Below are 14,619 nucleotides of genomic sequence, written 5' to 3'. Positions count from 1 at the left end.
ACCTCAGCACTGTCTAGAACTACCTGAAGGGAAGTTCTGGCCAGGTGGGGGCTGGTCTCTTCTCCCAGGCACTCAGCAATAGGACAAGGGGGCACGATGGACTCAAGCTCTGCCAGGGGAAATTTAAGTTGGATATCAGGAAAAAATTCTTTCCAGAGAGAGTAATCAGGCATTGGAATGGGCTGCCCAGAGAGGTGGTGGATTCACCATCCCTGGAGATTTTTAAATGCAGATTGGCCGTGGCACTGAGTGCCATGATCTGGTAAAGGGACTGGAGTTGGACCAAGGGTTGGACTCGATGATCTTGGAGGTCTTTTCCAACCCAATCCATTCTGTGATTCTATAATAAAGTCACAAAGTTGATGGAAGTTTAATGAACTTTGTTTCATGGTAATAAGAAAGAATGAAAATTGCAATGAATTGGTCAGGGAAGACTGAGTAATTTAATGACTGAAACAACAAAGGAAGGTATTAAAAAATTAATTTTGCAATGCACCTCTACTTATTACTAAAAACAAAGTTTCCAAATGCAGGAACTATTACTGTGAAATAAACCCTTTTCTCAGACAGTCTTTCCCATTGGAAGGCAGGTTCAGGTATGTGCATTTAGACTAAGTGGAATCTTTTACTATAAGCAAGATCATTAATCTAAAAGAACTGCATTGGGTTGGGGTCTGGTTTTTTATTTGTTTGTTTTTTTGGTTTTGTTTTGTGTTTTTCACAACTGTGCATTTTACAGTAGAACATATGTCAGCAAAAGACAGATTCTAAACCAGAATAGTTCTAGTGGAAACTGCTCTTCTCTCCCGATTTCATTTACGAACTACATGTTTCAAACAATGCTGTTTATCTTCTGGCCCTGTTAACAGTACATTAATTTAAAATGTCCATCAAGTTAAAACTAGTTGCATGACCAAGCACTATGTGTCTGTGCTGAAACCATACAACACACATGGAACCACAGAACTTTAAACAATACCCATTAAATAACATTTTGCAAAAAGAAAGATGAGAAAAGCTAAAAATTAAATATATCTGGCAACCACATTTCAGTTAAGATCTCCACTGTGTTCTAGACCATTATACAGACAGAATACACACATCCTCTGACAGGTTTTGCTTGTGGGAGTCACTAGACTGAAGTTAGTCCTTCTGCATATGTGGGAGAGGCTGGATGGGATCAGTTGTTGTGAAAAAAGTTACTAAGGGGGTGGATGTCCAGGAAGGGAAAAGCTGAGCCTGATACTTTATTTCACATTTGCCTTGGCAGGAACCAGCATAATGAACTTGATGAAACCCTGGGTATGTCCAGGAGACTTTTCCAAGGAAAAAACATCTTCAAACTTTCAAGACTTGGCTGAAAATGAATTGAAACACAAAATTAATCATGAGTGGGAAGTGAAAACCTGCAGCATTTCCTTTCAGAAAATTTTTCATCAACATTTATTTTCTCTGTAGTTTGTTCCTCTCTGTTGTGATTTACTCCACAGCAGCATCCAAAAACACAGACCCAAAATTCTTAGTTCCCTCAAGGAGATTTCTCACTGAACTGGAAAGGTGTTTTGAAGCTTTCTTTCTTTATGCTACAGGCCATGGTGAGAATTTGGTTAATTCCATAACAGAAGATTGAAATTAAACCTTGCACTGTGAGACCCAGCCCATATGTTTTTATTTTCTATTAAAACCTTAGGTCTGCTACTTGCTCCTATCGAGTGTGTTGCTACTGCCACTTGAACAGTCACTGTTGTTCCAAGGAGGAGGAAGAAGAAAAGATAAAACAGTCCCCTTCTTCCCTGACATTCCCTAGATGCAAGGATGAGAATTGTCTCTCCTGGGCATGGAAAAGCACATATATTGCACCTGGAAATCCAAAGCTCACATTTCTGTGCTACCATTGGCATAAATATACTTTTGATGTCTCATCAAACCAGTCTTTGTTTTTCTTGGAGGAGAACCCTAGGGACTCTTCAGAGCACTGCAGGATGCAAGTTTTAATATGTTTCCAAAGCACTTCGGGAGAGGGATCTATGGGATTATCTTTAAGTCTAGTTTGAAGGTTTCCCTGGAAGCTGTCCCTCACTGTGGCTGAAGAAAAGTACAAAGATCAGTGTCTACAGAGCCATTGTACTGTCTACTCTTTTATATGGGTCTGAATCCTGGGTCATCTACCGCCACCACCTGCGGCTTCTCGAACGCTTCCATCAGCGCTGCCTCCGTTCAATCCTGAACATCCACTGGTCTGATTACGTGACCAATGTGTCTGTTCTTGAACAGGCAGGGTCAGCAGTATCGAGGCCATGCTGATGAGAACGCAGCTGAGCTGGGCAGGGCACGTCTCCAGGATGGAGGATCACCCACCGCCCAGGGCACGTCTCCAGGATGGAGGATCACCCACTGCGTCCCAAAGATTGTGCTCTATGGTGAACTCGCCACCGGCTGCCACAAGAGAGGAGCCCCGAAGAAGAGATACAAGGACTCCCTGAAACAGCAGCTCAGCCTTGGCCATATTGACTGCCACCAATGGTCCACTCTGGCCTCCAATCGGGATTCATGGAGACACACCATTCCCGACGCTGCTGCTTCCTTTGAGAATGCACGGAGAGTCAGTCTGGAGGAGAAAAGACACCGCAGACAGAACCGTTCCTTGCCAATGTCACCCAGGGAGACGTTCCCTGTGCCTTCTGTGACCGGACCTGCCTATCCCCTATCGGCCTTTTCAGCCACCAGCAGCTTGCAGCAAGCCTGGGTAGTGCCCTTCTCAAATCTTCGTTCGTGAAGCCTGGCCATGATGATGATGATGATGATGATGACTTTTGATGTCACTTGCAGACCATGACTTATGATGGGAAATGTTCATTAGAGTTTCCATGTGGAGATTTAGATCTTGTCACTTTTAGTGAAGGTATATGGGCCATTGCTGTGCACCAACCACTGTCGAACACTTGCCCACGCTTAGCACAGACTCCTGTTTGTTTGGTTTCATTCCACCATTCATCCCACCCTGCATGCTACAATGTGACCCTGTAATAGTGCTTTGGGCCCTGTATTTAAGCAAATAATTTCCAAAAAATTCAGTTTGTATAGATTAATTGTTTCCCACTATTTTAGAAAAGCATGAACTTTACCCAGGTCACAATTAAAATGCTCAGAACTTACTGCACAATCCATCCTCACAAGCATTAGGGCAATCCCCACAGGGCTGTCCTTCCTTGTAGGGTGTCTTCATGGAACTTAGTAGATTCCCTCTGAAACATCAATGTTACCAACATAAGCTATGAAGTCACTGTACCATATCTGAGAAGAAAATTATAAAGATGTTTATATATATAAATTTACAATCAGTCTTGGGTTATATGTCAGACAATGGTTATACATGTGTTTGGTTTATCTGGAAAGGTTTTGGTAGTGGGCAGGGAGGGAGGAGGAACAGAATTGCAGGAGTGGCTTTTGTGAGAAGACACCAGGAGCTGCTCCTGTTTCAGACAGGGCCAGTGCTGTCTGCTCCAGGTTGGGCCCATCAGAAATGGCAGAGCCTCTGTGATAACACATTTAAGGAAGGGTAAAAACTGCTGTGCAACAGTAACCAGAAGAAAGGAGGGACAAAATGAGAGACACAGCTCTGCAGACACTCAGAGGAATGCAGAAGGAGGGGCAGGAGGTGCTCCAGGCACCAGAACAGAGATTCCTCTGCGGTCCATGGTGCAGCCCGTGGTGAGGCAGCTGTTAGTCCATGGGGGAGCAGAGATCCACCTGCAGCACATGGAGAAGCCTGAAGGAGGCTGTGATCCTGTGGGAAGCCCATGCTGGAGCAGGCTCCTGGCAGGACCTGTGACCCTGTGGAGGACCCACACTGCAGCAGTCCATTCCTGAAGGACTTCACCCCATGGAAGAAACTCACACTGGAGCAGTTTAAGAAGAACTACAGCCTGTGGGAAGGACCCCCACTGAAGTTCATGGAGGACTGTCTCCCATGGGAGGGACTTCACAATGGAGCAGGGGCAGGAGGTAGAGAAAGTCAGGAGTGAAGCTGAGTTTGGGAAGAAGGGAGGTGTTAGTAAAAGGTGGTTTCAGTTTTGGTTTTCTTTGTTATTATCATGCTCTGATTTGATTGGTAATAAATTAAGTCAATTTCCTGAATCCAAGTCTGTTTTTCCCATGTTGGGAAGTGATGAGGGATCTCCTGTGCCCTTATCTTAACCCATGAACTTTTTGTCATAGTCTTGATTCCCTTGTCTGTTGAGGGGAAGAGTCATAGAGGGTTGGGTGGCTGATGGTCTGTCAAGGTAAACCCACCACAAGATATTACACTGTGAATGTGGAAAATAATTTTAGGCAGCATATGAAACCATCACTCTACCTTAAAATTCCCACTAAGGTTCATTTGGTATTAATTATAGTCTTCACGGTACTGTACATATTAATCTGCCTTTCTGAACTGAGATTTCAACTGGAACATGAGAAATATTTTTTTCTGATTTACTGCTGTGAAAATTGGGGTTTTTAGGCAAATGAAATTTAATCTGAAAATCATTGTTGCTTTTATACATTTTATGTTTTTGCTTGTTTGACAACTCTTGTGATGAGTTTGTTTCTGTCTTTTCATATTCTTAATATTCTCTTCAAACCTGTTCTTCAGCTATAGGTGATGTGCCCTATACAAAGGTCACCATCTCTTGACTAATTTTGGTAATGTAATAAGAAGTTCCAAAATCAGAATCAATACATACATGGGGCAGTACTGGCAGACATAAAAGTATCTGTATCTTCTGTTGCTACAGAAAGCGAGACCACATCCAATTTTATAGGAATTGTGCCAAACCATCTGTAGGTATAAGAATAAAAATCATGGAAAACTGTTTAAATGCAATATGCCTTATGGAGATAATTGCAATGAAGTTAAGTCACTTTATTTGTCCTTTATAGTAAAATATGAACCTCCCCTTGCTGAAAACCTGCTTTTACCCCTATTCAACCAAAGAATATTGAGGACATAATGATAATCTATCACACACATGTATATAAAACCTCTGAATTAAAATGTCTCTATTATGTATGTTTTCATTCAATGTAAACTCTTGATGTGGAATCACGATGTAAAATTTTCTTTCCTGTGTTTCATGCAGGAAAAAAGGGAGGGTGTCATAAGCTGTGTCTTGGTTTGAGATAAGCAACTGCCAACCCCCCCAAGCACAGAGAGAAAAGCCTCCCTCCTAACACCAGAGAAAGGAAGGAAAAGAGAGGGGAAGGAAAAAAAACCACTTCAAACCGCATTTATACTAAATCTACATATATTTTTCACAGAAAGAAAGAGACAATTAGAAGAGAGTACAAATATTTACTCACACAAGTCTGGAACGAAAAATTCCCCATCTCAACTTCTTAACGAACACACAAATTCTACTGTCCTAACTACACATTACTTAAGAAAAGACTTATTCCCCAGGGAGACAAACTCAAGCAGAAAGGAGAGACCCAGAACAACACATTTTACTTTCCTGAGGTACCCTGTGAGCCAGTGGTGGGCCTGGTCCTCTCCATCCCCCCTGGGACAGCATCGTGTGTCCTCCCAAGAGGAGGCTGAGAAGCGACTGCCTTAACCACTCCCACACTGGTTCCTACTGCCCTGGAGATGATGTCATAATGTGGTATGGAATACAAAATTACTGGCTAGAAGAGGTCAGCTGTTAGCTCAGCCCAGCTCAAGTCAGCTGACAGCTTTGGCCTAGTCCAGACTTCAGAGCCCAAATCTAGGCCCACCTGGGTGAACCCTTAACAGCTGTTGTCCCACTGGGAACTCTCTGACTCAATGGAACTTTGTAGACTGCAACAAACATGTTTATATTTTCTTGCTTATGTTTTATACCCCTGTTTTTCCAATGTCTGGGTAATTTTCAGATGTTAAATAAGTTGTTTCTTCCTGAAGTCTTGAAATACCATTATACTTACTTCATAAAGACATTTAATCTGTTATTTTCATTTTAATTCTGCTACTTTGAAAGATTTTATCTTGTTTTGTCAGAAGAACCCTCATTTCCTTTAAAAATGAGAGAGTAACAGTTGCCTATTTACATATTCATTTATTCAGCCTGAAATATTTATATATCTAATGCATCTACCTGAGTGTAATGGCCAATCATAGCACCTTCTGGTCTTGCTCCAGTTCCATATTTGAAATTTTTCTCCTCATTGTACCAAGTCTGGAGAACATCTGACCATGAGAATGGGGTGGTGGCCATGAAGAGATTTTCACCACACAGTACATCTGAAAAGAGAAAGGTCCTGAGGAAGGCCAAAGGACACACATGTGAAGAAAAAAAAACCACCAAACAAATTAAAAAGGTACAGCAAAAGGTGGGATGATTTCCATAGAAATTCTCATCCTAGATGGAATAGCGGGATGTTGTTGTTTTTGTGGTTCAGTGATGATGCCGTGAGTGACCCTTCCCTCCAAAAACAGGACTCTGAGCACGTTAGTGTAGGGTAAGATAAAAAGTAAAGGTCCTTTAATAACACAGGGCCTACAGCCCACAGGAATACAGGATGACAGGCATGTGCCCCAGTTCTTGTTTCCATGGCTTTTATAATAAGATCCCTCCAGTCATTGCTTTACACATTTCTCAGTCCAGCCCCAGTCCCACCCCTGGACCAACCCCCTGGAATTGGGTCTGGGGTCATCAAGACCCTCTGTCTTCATCAACTCTTCTTCCTCAGGCACACAAAGGTCTCTTGGAGTTCATCCAGTTCTGGCTTTTGGGTCACTCTGACCTGTGTTTATGTTTCATTCTGTAGGCCTTCTGATATCCTTCAGCTCTACCTTGGAAAGGAGTCTGAACAAGATTAATTAACTAAAGGATATTGAGCTCCCTGTTCTGGGACAGGGGTAGTGATAGAAAGGCATTAAACTTAAACTGTTAGAAATATTAACCCTCTAAAAATCCACAACTACTGTGTTCCTAAAATCTACAAAAGGTGAAAATCAGAAATCAAAAACCCCTTTGGCATCAGTTTACATCAGCCTTTGTTAATACTGAGGTTGTCACTTCACCAGTTGGCAGCATGGCCAGCTTGTTTGGCTGGTAGTTTGGTTGTTGACAGACCTTCTGCCAGACTGCAGACACACCTGCACATGTGCACCACAGGTTCATGACTAATTTTGCTATTTGCAAGTTAGCAGCCCAGTCATTATTCAGGTCACAGCCCAGTAATCCTGGGAAAATCCCAATAATCCAAACCTTACTCCTGGTACACAAGAAGGTGTCTACACTGTGTTGCATCAACTCCAACCCTATTGCACAGTCATTAGTTCTCATCTGGGATTCAGCTTAGCAAAACCCACAGAATTTGGGTTTTAGGTAAAAAGTATGGACAGGACTGTCCACATAGAAATCAGTTACCCCCACACTGGGCACTGACAATTGTAGACATAGTATAGTTGTAACTTCAATACCCAATGACTGAAGGGTTTATTTGAACCTTAAAGACACTTACAGGTTGCAAGTTGACAAAGGAATTGAAAAATTTATTACTCTTGTCTTAGAAACTCTGCTTAGCACCTGCAACCAACTTTGGATCTTTACCCTTTGCCCCTTTCTTCCCATACATTTTGATTCAACACATGCAGACTGGTTTCTGTCTTAAACTGGGTCTAGATTCTCTACTTTCTGATGGATATTTTGGGAGAATATTCTTTATCTGTATGATTTTTTTCCTCTGTTGTAGGAAATGGGATATATCTCTGTAAAACTGATGCAACCAGGATGAGAGTGGGATTGAATTTTTCTCACTCACTGTGCAGATTTATATCTAGAAATTTTTCTTTTTCCTATGACCAATAAAATAAAATTGTTATATAAATTGCATCCCAACACCCCTCAATGAACAAAACCAAAGCTGGTGACATCAGTGTTGCCTGTAATGTTATTCAGTTACACTTGTGCTTCACTTACCAGTTCTCCTCAGATTAGAGGGACTGTGACTTAAAGTACATTGATTGGCCCATTTCTGGGCATTCTCTGCAGCCAGAGGACACCATTCCTTAATGAAAGAAGAAAATATTAGTCACTCAAACTCATCAATAATCCCTCATAAAGAAACAAAATTTAGAATTTACATTTCAAATCAAGAAAAATCAAAATCAAAATCTTTTTCATCACCCTTTTTGGGGGAAAGGAAAGAGATGGACAGGAACGAAGTTATTACGCACCCAAGGAATAGAAACTGATGAAGAATTTATCAGAAAGAAATGAATAATGCAATGGCTTCTTCTTTTCCTTTTCCTTTTCATCAAAAATAAAGAGACATTATTGTTCATACACCAGAATATTTTCCAGGTTTTTTCCCCACCTGCCCATCTTTACGTTTCTCTTGGTTCTGACTGTGTCAATCCTTGTGGAAGGTCTGCAGAATGAATTTGTGGCTAAAATAAACAGTGTAACCCTAAATACAGTCTTGTACCTCTCACAGAGTCCACTACTCATTGCATACAGATTTAAAGCACACAACTTACCATCTTCATCATGTTGCTGGCAGTTGGTTTCACTCGTCTCCTGAGGGCATTATGTCTGTCAACAATCAGCTTTTGCTGATCTGCTCTGCTGGCTGACAGAGCATCGACACCTTCAGGTTCCTAAATGGAAAGAACTTGTCATATTTCTGCTGTATTTGAATGTAACAAATCCTGTATCCTGCGTAGGAAATATTAAAATGGCAAAATACAAGTATTAACCAAGAAGATTATTCTTGTGATGGAGGGGGTTCTGTGATATCTTTTGTCTAGGGGAGCCTCCATGGAAAGCAGCATTTCAGTGGTTCCACAGTGAAGAGCTTAGCAATGATAAAACTGATTCCTGTATTGTATCTTCCTACTCTCTGTGGAGGACTGAGATATTCTGGAATGCCTTGTGTGCCTGTAGACTCTTAAATTTAGGCAACAGAATCAGTCTTTCTCATTGGAAGGCAGGTTCAGGTATGTGCATTTAGGCTAAGTGCAATCTTTTGTTCCAAGGAGGAGGAAGAAGAAAAGATAAAACAATCCCCTTCTTCCCTGGCATTCCCTAGATGCAAGGATGAGAATCAGACTTATTTACTATTATTATAAGGTCTTATATGTGTTTTTGAGGTTACAGGATCTAAAAATCAGCTGAAGACATGAATGTGGTTATAATGTGATCCCCTTCTTCAGTATTGTAAATTGTGCCTATCAATGTTTAATTGAAGGAATCTGTTGTTTAATCGCAGGACCATCACAGACCTCTGGTGATACTTCATCAGTACATCCCTCTGAGCAGAAAATGCCTATAGTTTTTATGCCATGGATTTTTTTACAATCCTGCCATATTTGATAGCATTTCTCAAACTTTTCATGTGTTCTCTAATTAAAAAAAATGCCAGGTGAAGAACTCAGCCTCTTTTCTACATCCATTCTCAAATGGTCTTTTAGACTCCAGCATGGAGAGGAGAAATTGAAGAATTAGGGGGCAAAGTAGTAAAACCTTCAGTCACAAGGATTCTGAAGCAGAAGGAGCAAACTGCAAACTTCAGTCTAAGTATGGGCTGGGAGGACCCACTCTGTGTGTGCATTCAGTATGTTAATGTAGCTGACTGAGGGAAATCAGAGAGGATGTTGAGAGGATAGATCTGGGAGCAAGGGGAGAGGCACACAGCTCAGGATCTGGAGGATGACAAAGGGAGTTAGGTAATTGCTGTCTGTAAACTGATGCCAGAAGGGTTTTTGTTCTGATTTTCACATTTTGTAGATTTTAGGAACACAGTAGTTGTGGATTTTTAGAGGGTTAATATTTCTAACAGTTTAATGCCTTTCTATCACTACCCCTGTCCCAGAACAGGGAGCTCAAATTCCTTTAGTTAATTAATCTTGTTTAGACTCCTTTCCAAGGTAGAGCTGAAGGATATCAGAAGGCCCACAGAATGAAACATAAACACAGGTCAGAGTGACCCAAAAGCCAGAACTGGATGAACTCCAAGAGACCTTTGTGTGCCTGAGGAAGAAGAGCTGATGAAGACAGAGGGTCTTGACGACCCCAGACCCAATTCCAGGGGTTGGACCAGGGGTGGGACTGGGGCTGGACTGAGAAATGTGTAAAGCAATGATTGGAGGGATCTTATTATAAAAGCCATGGAAACAAGAACTGGGGCACATGCCTGTCATCCTGTATTCCTGTGGGCTGTAGGCCCTGTGATATTAAAGGACCTTTACTGTTTATCTTACCCTACACTAACGTGGCTCAGAGTCCTGTTTTTGGGGGGAAGGGTCATTCACGGCATCAAAACTCATGGAAAATTAATGGGAAGAGGCCTGGATTTTTGGGAGAATCAAATTCCTGGTGTGAAGAAACTTCTGTAAAATACATAGTTACCTCTGACTCAATTCATAAGCAACACTGACTCTTCAGAAGGTTCATTGTGCAAGTGTGGATCCAGCTGACTGCTTTGAAATGCAGCAGACTTCAAGGAAAAATGTTTTCCAGATCCCAGATATCTAATCAGCCTCTTTGTGCCTGTGATTGGTGTGCACAGGAAAAGCCAAAATCAGCCAGAACACAAGTGCCTCAGGGCCCACCCAAATTTTCGGAGTCCTAAGTGTGGATCTTACCTGTGCAGTGGATGAAGGCAGCACAGCTGTGAAACACAGGAACACCACTGGCAGAATCATCTCTGGAAAGAGGAGAATGAAGATTTTGTTATTTTTTTAATGTGGCTTTCATTTCTCTGAATACAGAACGTATCTTTTTCCAGCGTATTTTCTGGCTTTTGCCCAAGCAGCAAGGTAATGTGATTTTTTCTCTGTTTTTTCTTCTCCTCCTCCTCCTATTTTTAGAAGTAAAATAAGAAAATAATTGCCCCTCTTCATTTCGAAGTTTCTGTGAATCAAATGCTTTGTCCATCTCATACTTCCTGCTGTGATTCTGGCTAAATACCTACACCTGAAGTCACAGGTATTTGTGCTTCCCTTTCTGTAAGGAGCCTTCTGCTCTTTGCCAAAGTGTGGAATGGAATGGGATGCTGCTTTTTGCTTGTTTCTATGTCTAGGTTAGTCTAAAAATTCCCCTACTTCTCACTGTCTGCTTTGACTGGGGTACATTAAATGGGAAGAGTCTGTGTGAAGTCCTTTACACTCAAGTTGTGTAAGTCAGGATTCAAACCCCTGACTTAATGACCACCACTGAAGCCTTGCACTGAGCTGGGGCAGGGCTGGATGGACCAGAAATGGGCCAGGGAAAGACCTGTTTCAAAAAGGTTTTTTTTGTTTTTATTTGCTTTAAGACACATCTTGTTTATATTGCAGGTACTGCAGAATGACAGCAGAAATTAAAGCCTTCTTTAATGCTGTGCTTCTTGGGGCTGTTCTGTGCAGGGCCAGGAGCTGGACTTTGGACACGTTTGATAACCCTTGTGGGTTCCTTTCAACTCAGAATATTCTACAAATATGTGATTCCAACTGAAGAAGCATGCACCAGATCCTGGACTCTGCTTACTTAGGAGGCTCAAAGCACCATCCCATCCCACTCCAGGGACCCAGGAGGTCACTGCAAAGGTCAGGTGTCTTCAATCAGTCATACCAGTTACATTTAGATTCTTTCTGCTGAGTTACCCTGGGCAGGCAAGCAGGTGACTAGAGTGGAATTTACTTATTTTGACATTTTTTCCAGCCTCCCACCCAAGGGAATTTATGGGCATGTTACCACATGGTTATATTATTGTCTTAACTTGTTTGGTTTTGAGGGACTGCTGGTTTTAGTTTTGAATTATTCTTTTGGAAAGGCCAATAGGATTTGGTGATATTTTCATGTTCAGCAAAGTCCCTTTCCCTTCAGGCAACCAGTTTATACAAAACACAAGGTGGCCTGGAGAACACTGGCATTTGTGGAGAACAGGTGGGTAAATAAAACTACCCTTTTCCAACTGGTACAGCAAGGTCCCTGTTCCTCACCAGCTCCCTTACCTTGCACTGGAGGTGACCCACCTGTAGGCAGAGATGCTGCTCCAGCTCTGCTAAACAGCAAAGCCTTTGGAAGTGGACTCTGACAATGGGCAGCTGCAGCTCAGAGGCCAAAAATTCTGGACAGACTGGTCACATCTGTTCAATTAATCTCTCACAACCTCTAAAATAAAGTGACTTATTCCAAACACTTGACTTGAGAAAAAATCTGGTTGATCCAGGGGAAAATATCCTGGTACCTGACCATATAAGTAATGGATTTCCTGGTTTTGGTATTGTTTTATGTCACTTGTTTTTAGTTCTGACGTCACCTGTGCCTTCTTGAAGTGCTTGAAGCTTTTTCCAACTGAATTGTCTAACACTTACTTCCCAAAGCTATTCCAAAACTTTACAACATATCTGACCTGGGTGTTTAGCAACAAACTATTACACTCCCAATATAATGAAAAAAAATATCATTTTCACTTAATTTCTAATTAGAAATTAAATAGAGGCGGGGGCTATTTTTAGCTGTACTCAAGTTACAAGCAAAAATATGTCTTTTGAGTGCAAAATAGGATGATATGCAAATAGAATACAACCCTTTTTGCATGTAAAACATATTTTAAAGGAAAAATAACTTCACTGAAATTGTGAAGCTTCCTGTCTTGTAAAGGAGCTAACTTAAAGGCACGGGCAAAGTATTCATTCACTATAATATTTTCTATGAATTAACTTACAATTGCATATAATTGGTAATTTAATACAAGTTTCAAAATGCCATTGGAATGCTTTCTAAGACCCAGTGGGTTTCCTGCTCCAAGGTATTAACATACTTTTGGCAATCCCACTGATTTCAACCAAATGCTTACAGTTTATGAGATGTAAATTTAATTGCTCTGCATTAATTTCTAGGCACCAGTCCTAAAATCAGTCTCTCTCTCCCCCTCCCCTGTTCCCCCTCAATCAAACATAAATCAGGACATGTGCCAAGTCTTACTGACTTTCCTGCAAATCCATCTGTATACCAGGATCTGCCACTGAAAGATGGTGCTTTATCATCCCTAGTCTGTATCAATTTGGCAAACTAGTGTGAATATGTTTTTCCCATCTCTCCTTCTAATAAAAGTAAATAAAAAAAGAAAAAAGGTGTATCTTAAAAGGTGTATATTAAATATCCATTACAAAAGAATATCACCATTATTTTTTTATTATCCTAGCAGAAGACCTGAAGTGGAATAATGTCTCTGCAATGCCACTTGTATAGCAATAATGCACAAGGTCCTACTTAGCAGTCACCTTGCAGAAGAGGAGTAAATTATACAAGGTGGCAATTTCCCCACTCTGAAAATAGGTGGTGATAGTGACATATTCCAATAGAATAGACTGGGCTGAATATATAATATATATCCCATTCAGTGTGTTTGACTGCCTCTGTCCCTTTCTCTATGTACATATCATCTGCTGAGATGCTTCTGTCTTGCATACAGATATCTTTTCATCTATCATTTTTCATCATTTAGCAATTGTCTCCTCCTTTTTTCCAGCTTGTATTACACTATGACCTCTGTAATCCTTATTTTTCACTGAATAAAATTCTCTTTCTGTGACCCTCCTAAATTGTTCAAGAAGTCTTCTGACAATGGGTTGTATTTTAACACATTAAAAAAAAAATCACAATACTTTGAGCCAACAAATCAATGTAAATCCTACCTTTTGTTTCCTGGAAGATCAGAAATTTCTTCTGTCTTTCTTCAGGTAGTTCTGGAAGTGACAAGACTTCTTCACTGGAGGGTGATTTATAGCTCTTCTGTTTCCTGATAGGGCAAAGTGACTCAACGTCACAGGTATCACAAAATTCAAGTAGTGACCAGATAGAACAATGTATTTGTCAAGTGCAAATTAATCCAAAAAGGAGGTTTTTTGCTTTTGTTCCATTTTAATTTCCTCTTACTTCTTATACTGGAAGGGGTGGAACACTTTGAAAAGAGTTTTGGATATATTACTCCTTATTTGTGAAATTTGCAGTCAACGAGAACACCAGGTACAAAACTCTCTGCTAATCATTGACATGTCCAGTTGTAGTAACACCTGATCTTAATCTCCAGCAATGCCAATAAACTCACCTGGCTACTGAGGAGTCTCCAGACTGGCATTGCTGTAACCAAGGTGGAATCCTGACAATTGATTTTTCCACAAGGGTTTAAAAAGTCTCGGGTCAAGTTCCGTTAATGCTGTGGTTTCTTTACATTCATCCTATAGTGTAAAAGTGAAAAAAGAGACAAGGATACTTCTGTAATTTTTACTTTTACCCAACATTGGATAAAGATTAAAACGTTACTGTGTGCACTGACATTAAAACCCGTATTTGTTTTGGCATGTCGAGGTACAAGGGGTGAGATGAGAATGCGTGGAGATATTCCAGCTCAGAAGGGATGTGTCTGCACATTGACTCTTTCTGTCCACACTCAGTCTCAAACAGTTGCTGACCAGAGCAGTTGTCATTGTCTGCTTCTATAACAAATGTTATTTTTCTATTTAAATTCAGGTCTCCTCTCTTTGTAGCCACTCAATTCATACCCTGTGAATCCTTAAGAACAGGCCTTTGCTTTTCAACACCTGGGAAACATGAAAACCTCTGCCAGATGAAATGGCAGTGATGACATTTGTAGTAATTACCT

The 14,619-nt window shown here is 41.0% G+C and overlaps 1 protein-coding gene across 1 annotated transcript; it reads right to left on the bottom strand.

The window, feature by feature from the left end:
* Positions 1 to 420: 420 nt before the first annotated feature.
* Positions 421 to 13,736, bottom strand: LOC139668567 (cysteine-rich venom protein kaouthin-2-like). The gene is made up of 8 exons (XM_071548192.1): positions 13,652 to 13,736; positions 10,613 to 10,674; positions 8,507 to 8,626; positions 7,947 to 8,034; positions 6,117 to 6,262; positions 4,728 to 4,822; positions 3,157 to 3,245; positions 421 to 1,357 (listed from the first exon to the last, which is right to left on the bottom strand). The coding sequence occupies exons 2-8, from the start codon at positions 10,670 to 10,672 to the stop codon at positions 1,347 to 1,349; spliced, it is 609 nt and encodes a 202-aa protein (XP_071404293.1). The 5' UTR covers positions 10,673 to 10,674; positions 13,652 to 13,736; the 3' UTR covers positions 421 to 1,346.
* Positions 13,737 to 14,619: the final 883 nt, after the last annotated feature.

This window comes from Pithys albifrons, chromosome 2, assembly GCF_047495875.1.
Source record: "Pithys albifrons albifrons isolate INPA30051 chromosome 2, PitAlb_v1, whole genome shotgun sequence".
Taxonomy (NCBI): Eukaryota; Metazoa; Chordata; class Aves; order Passeriformes; family Thamnophilidae; genus Pithys; species Pithys albifrons.
This window is presented reverse-complemented; position numbering and strand designations above follow the sequence as displayed.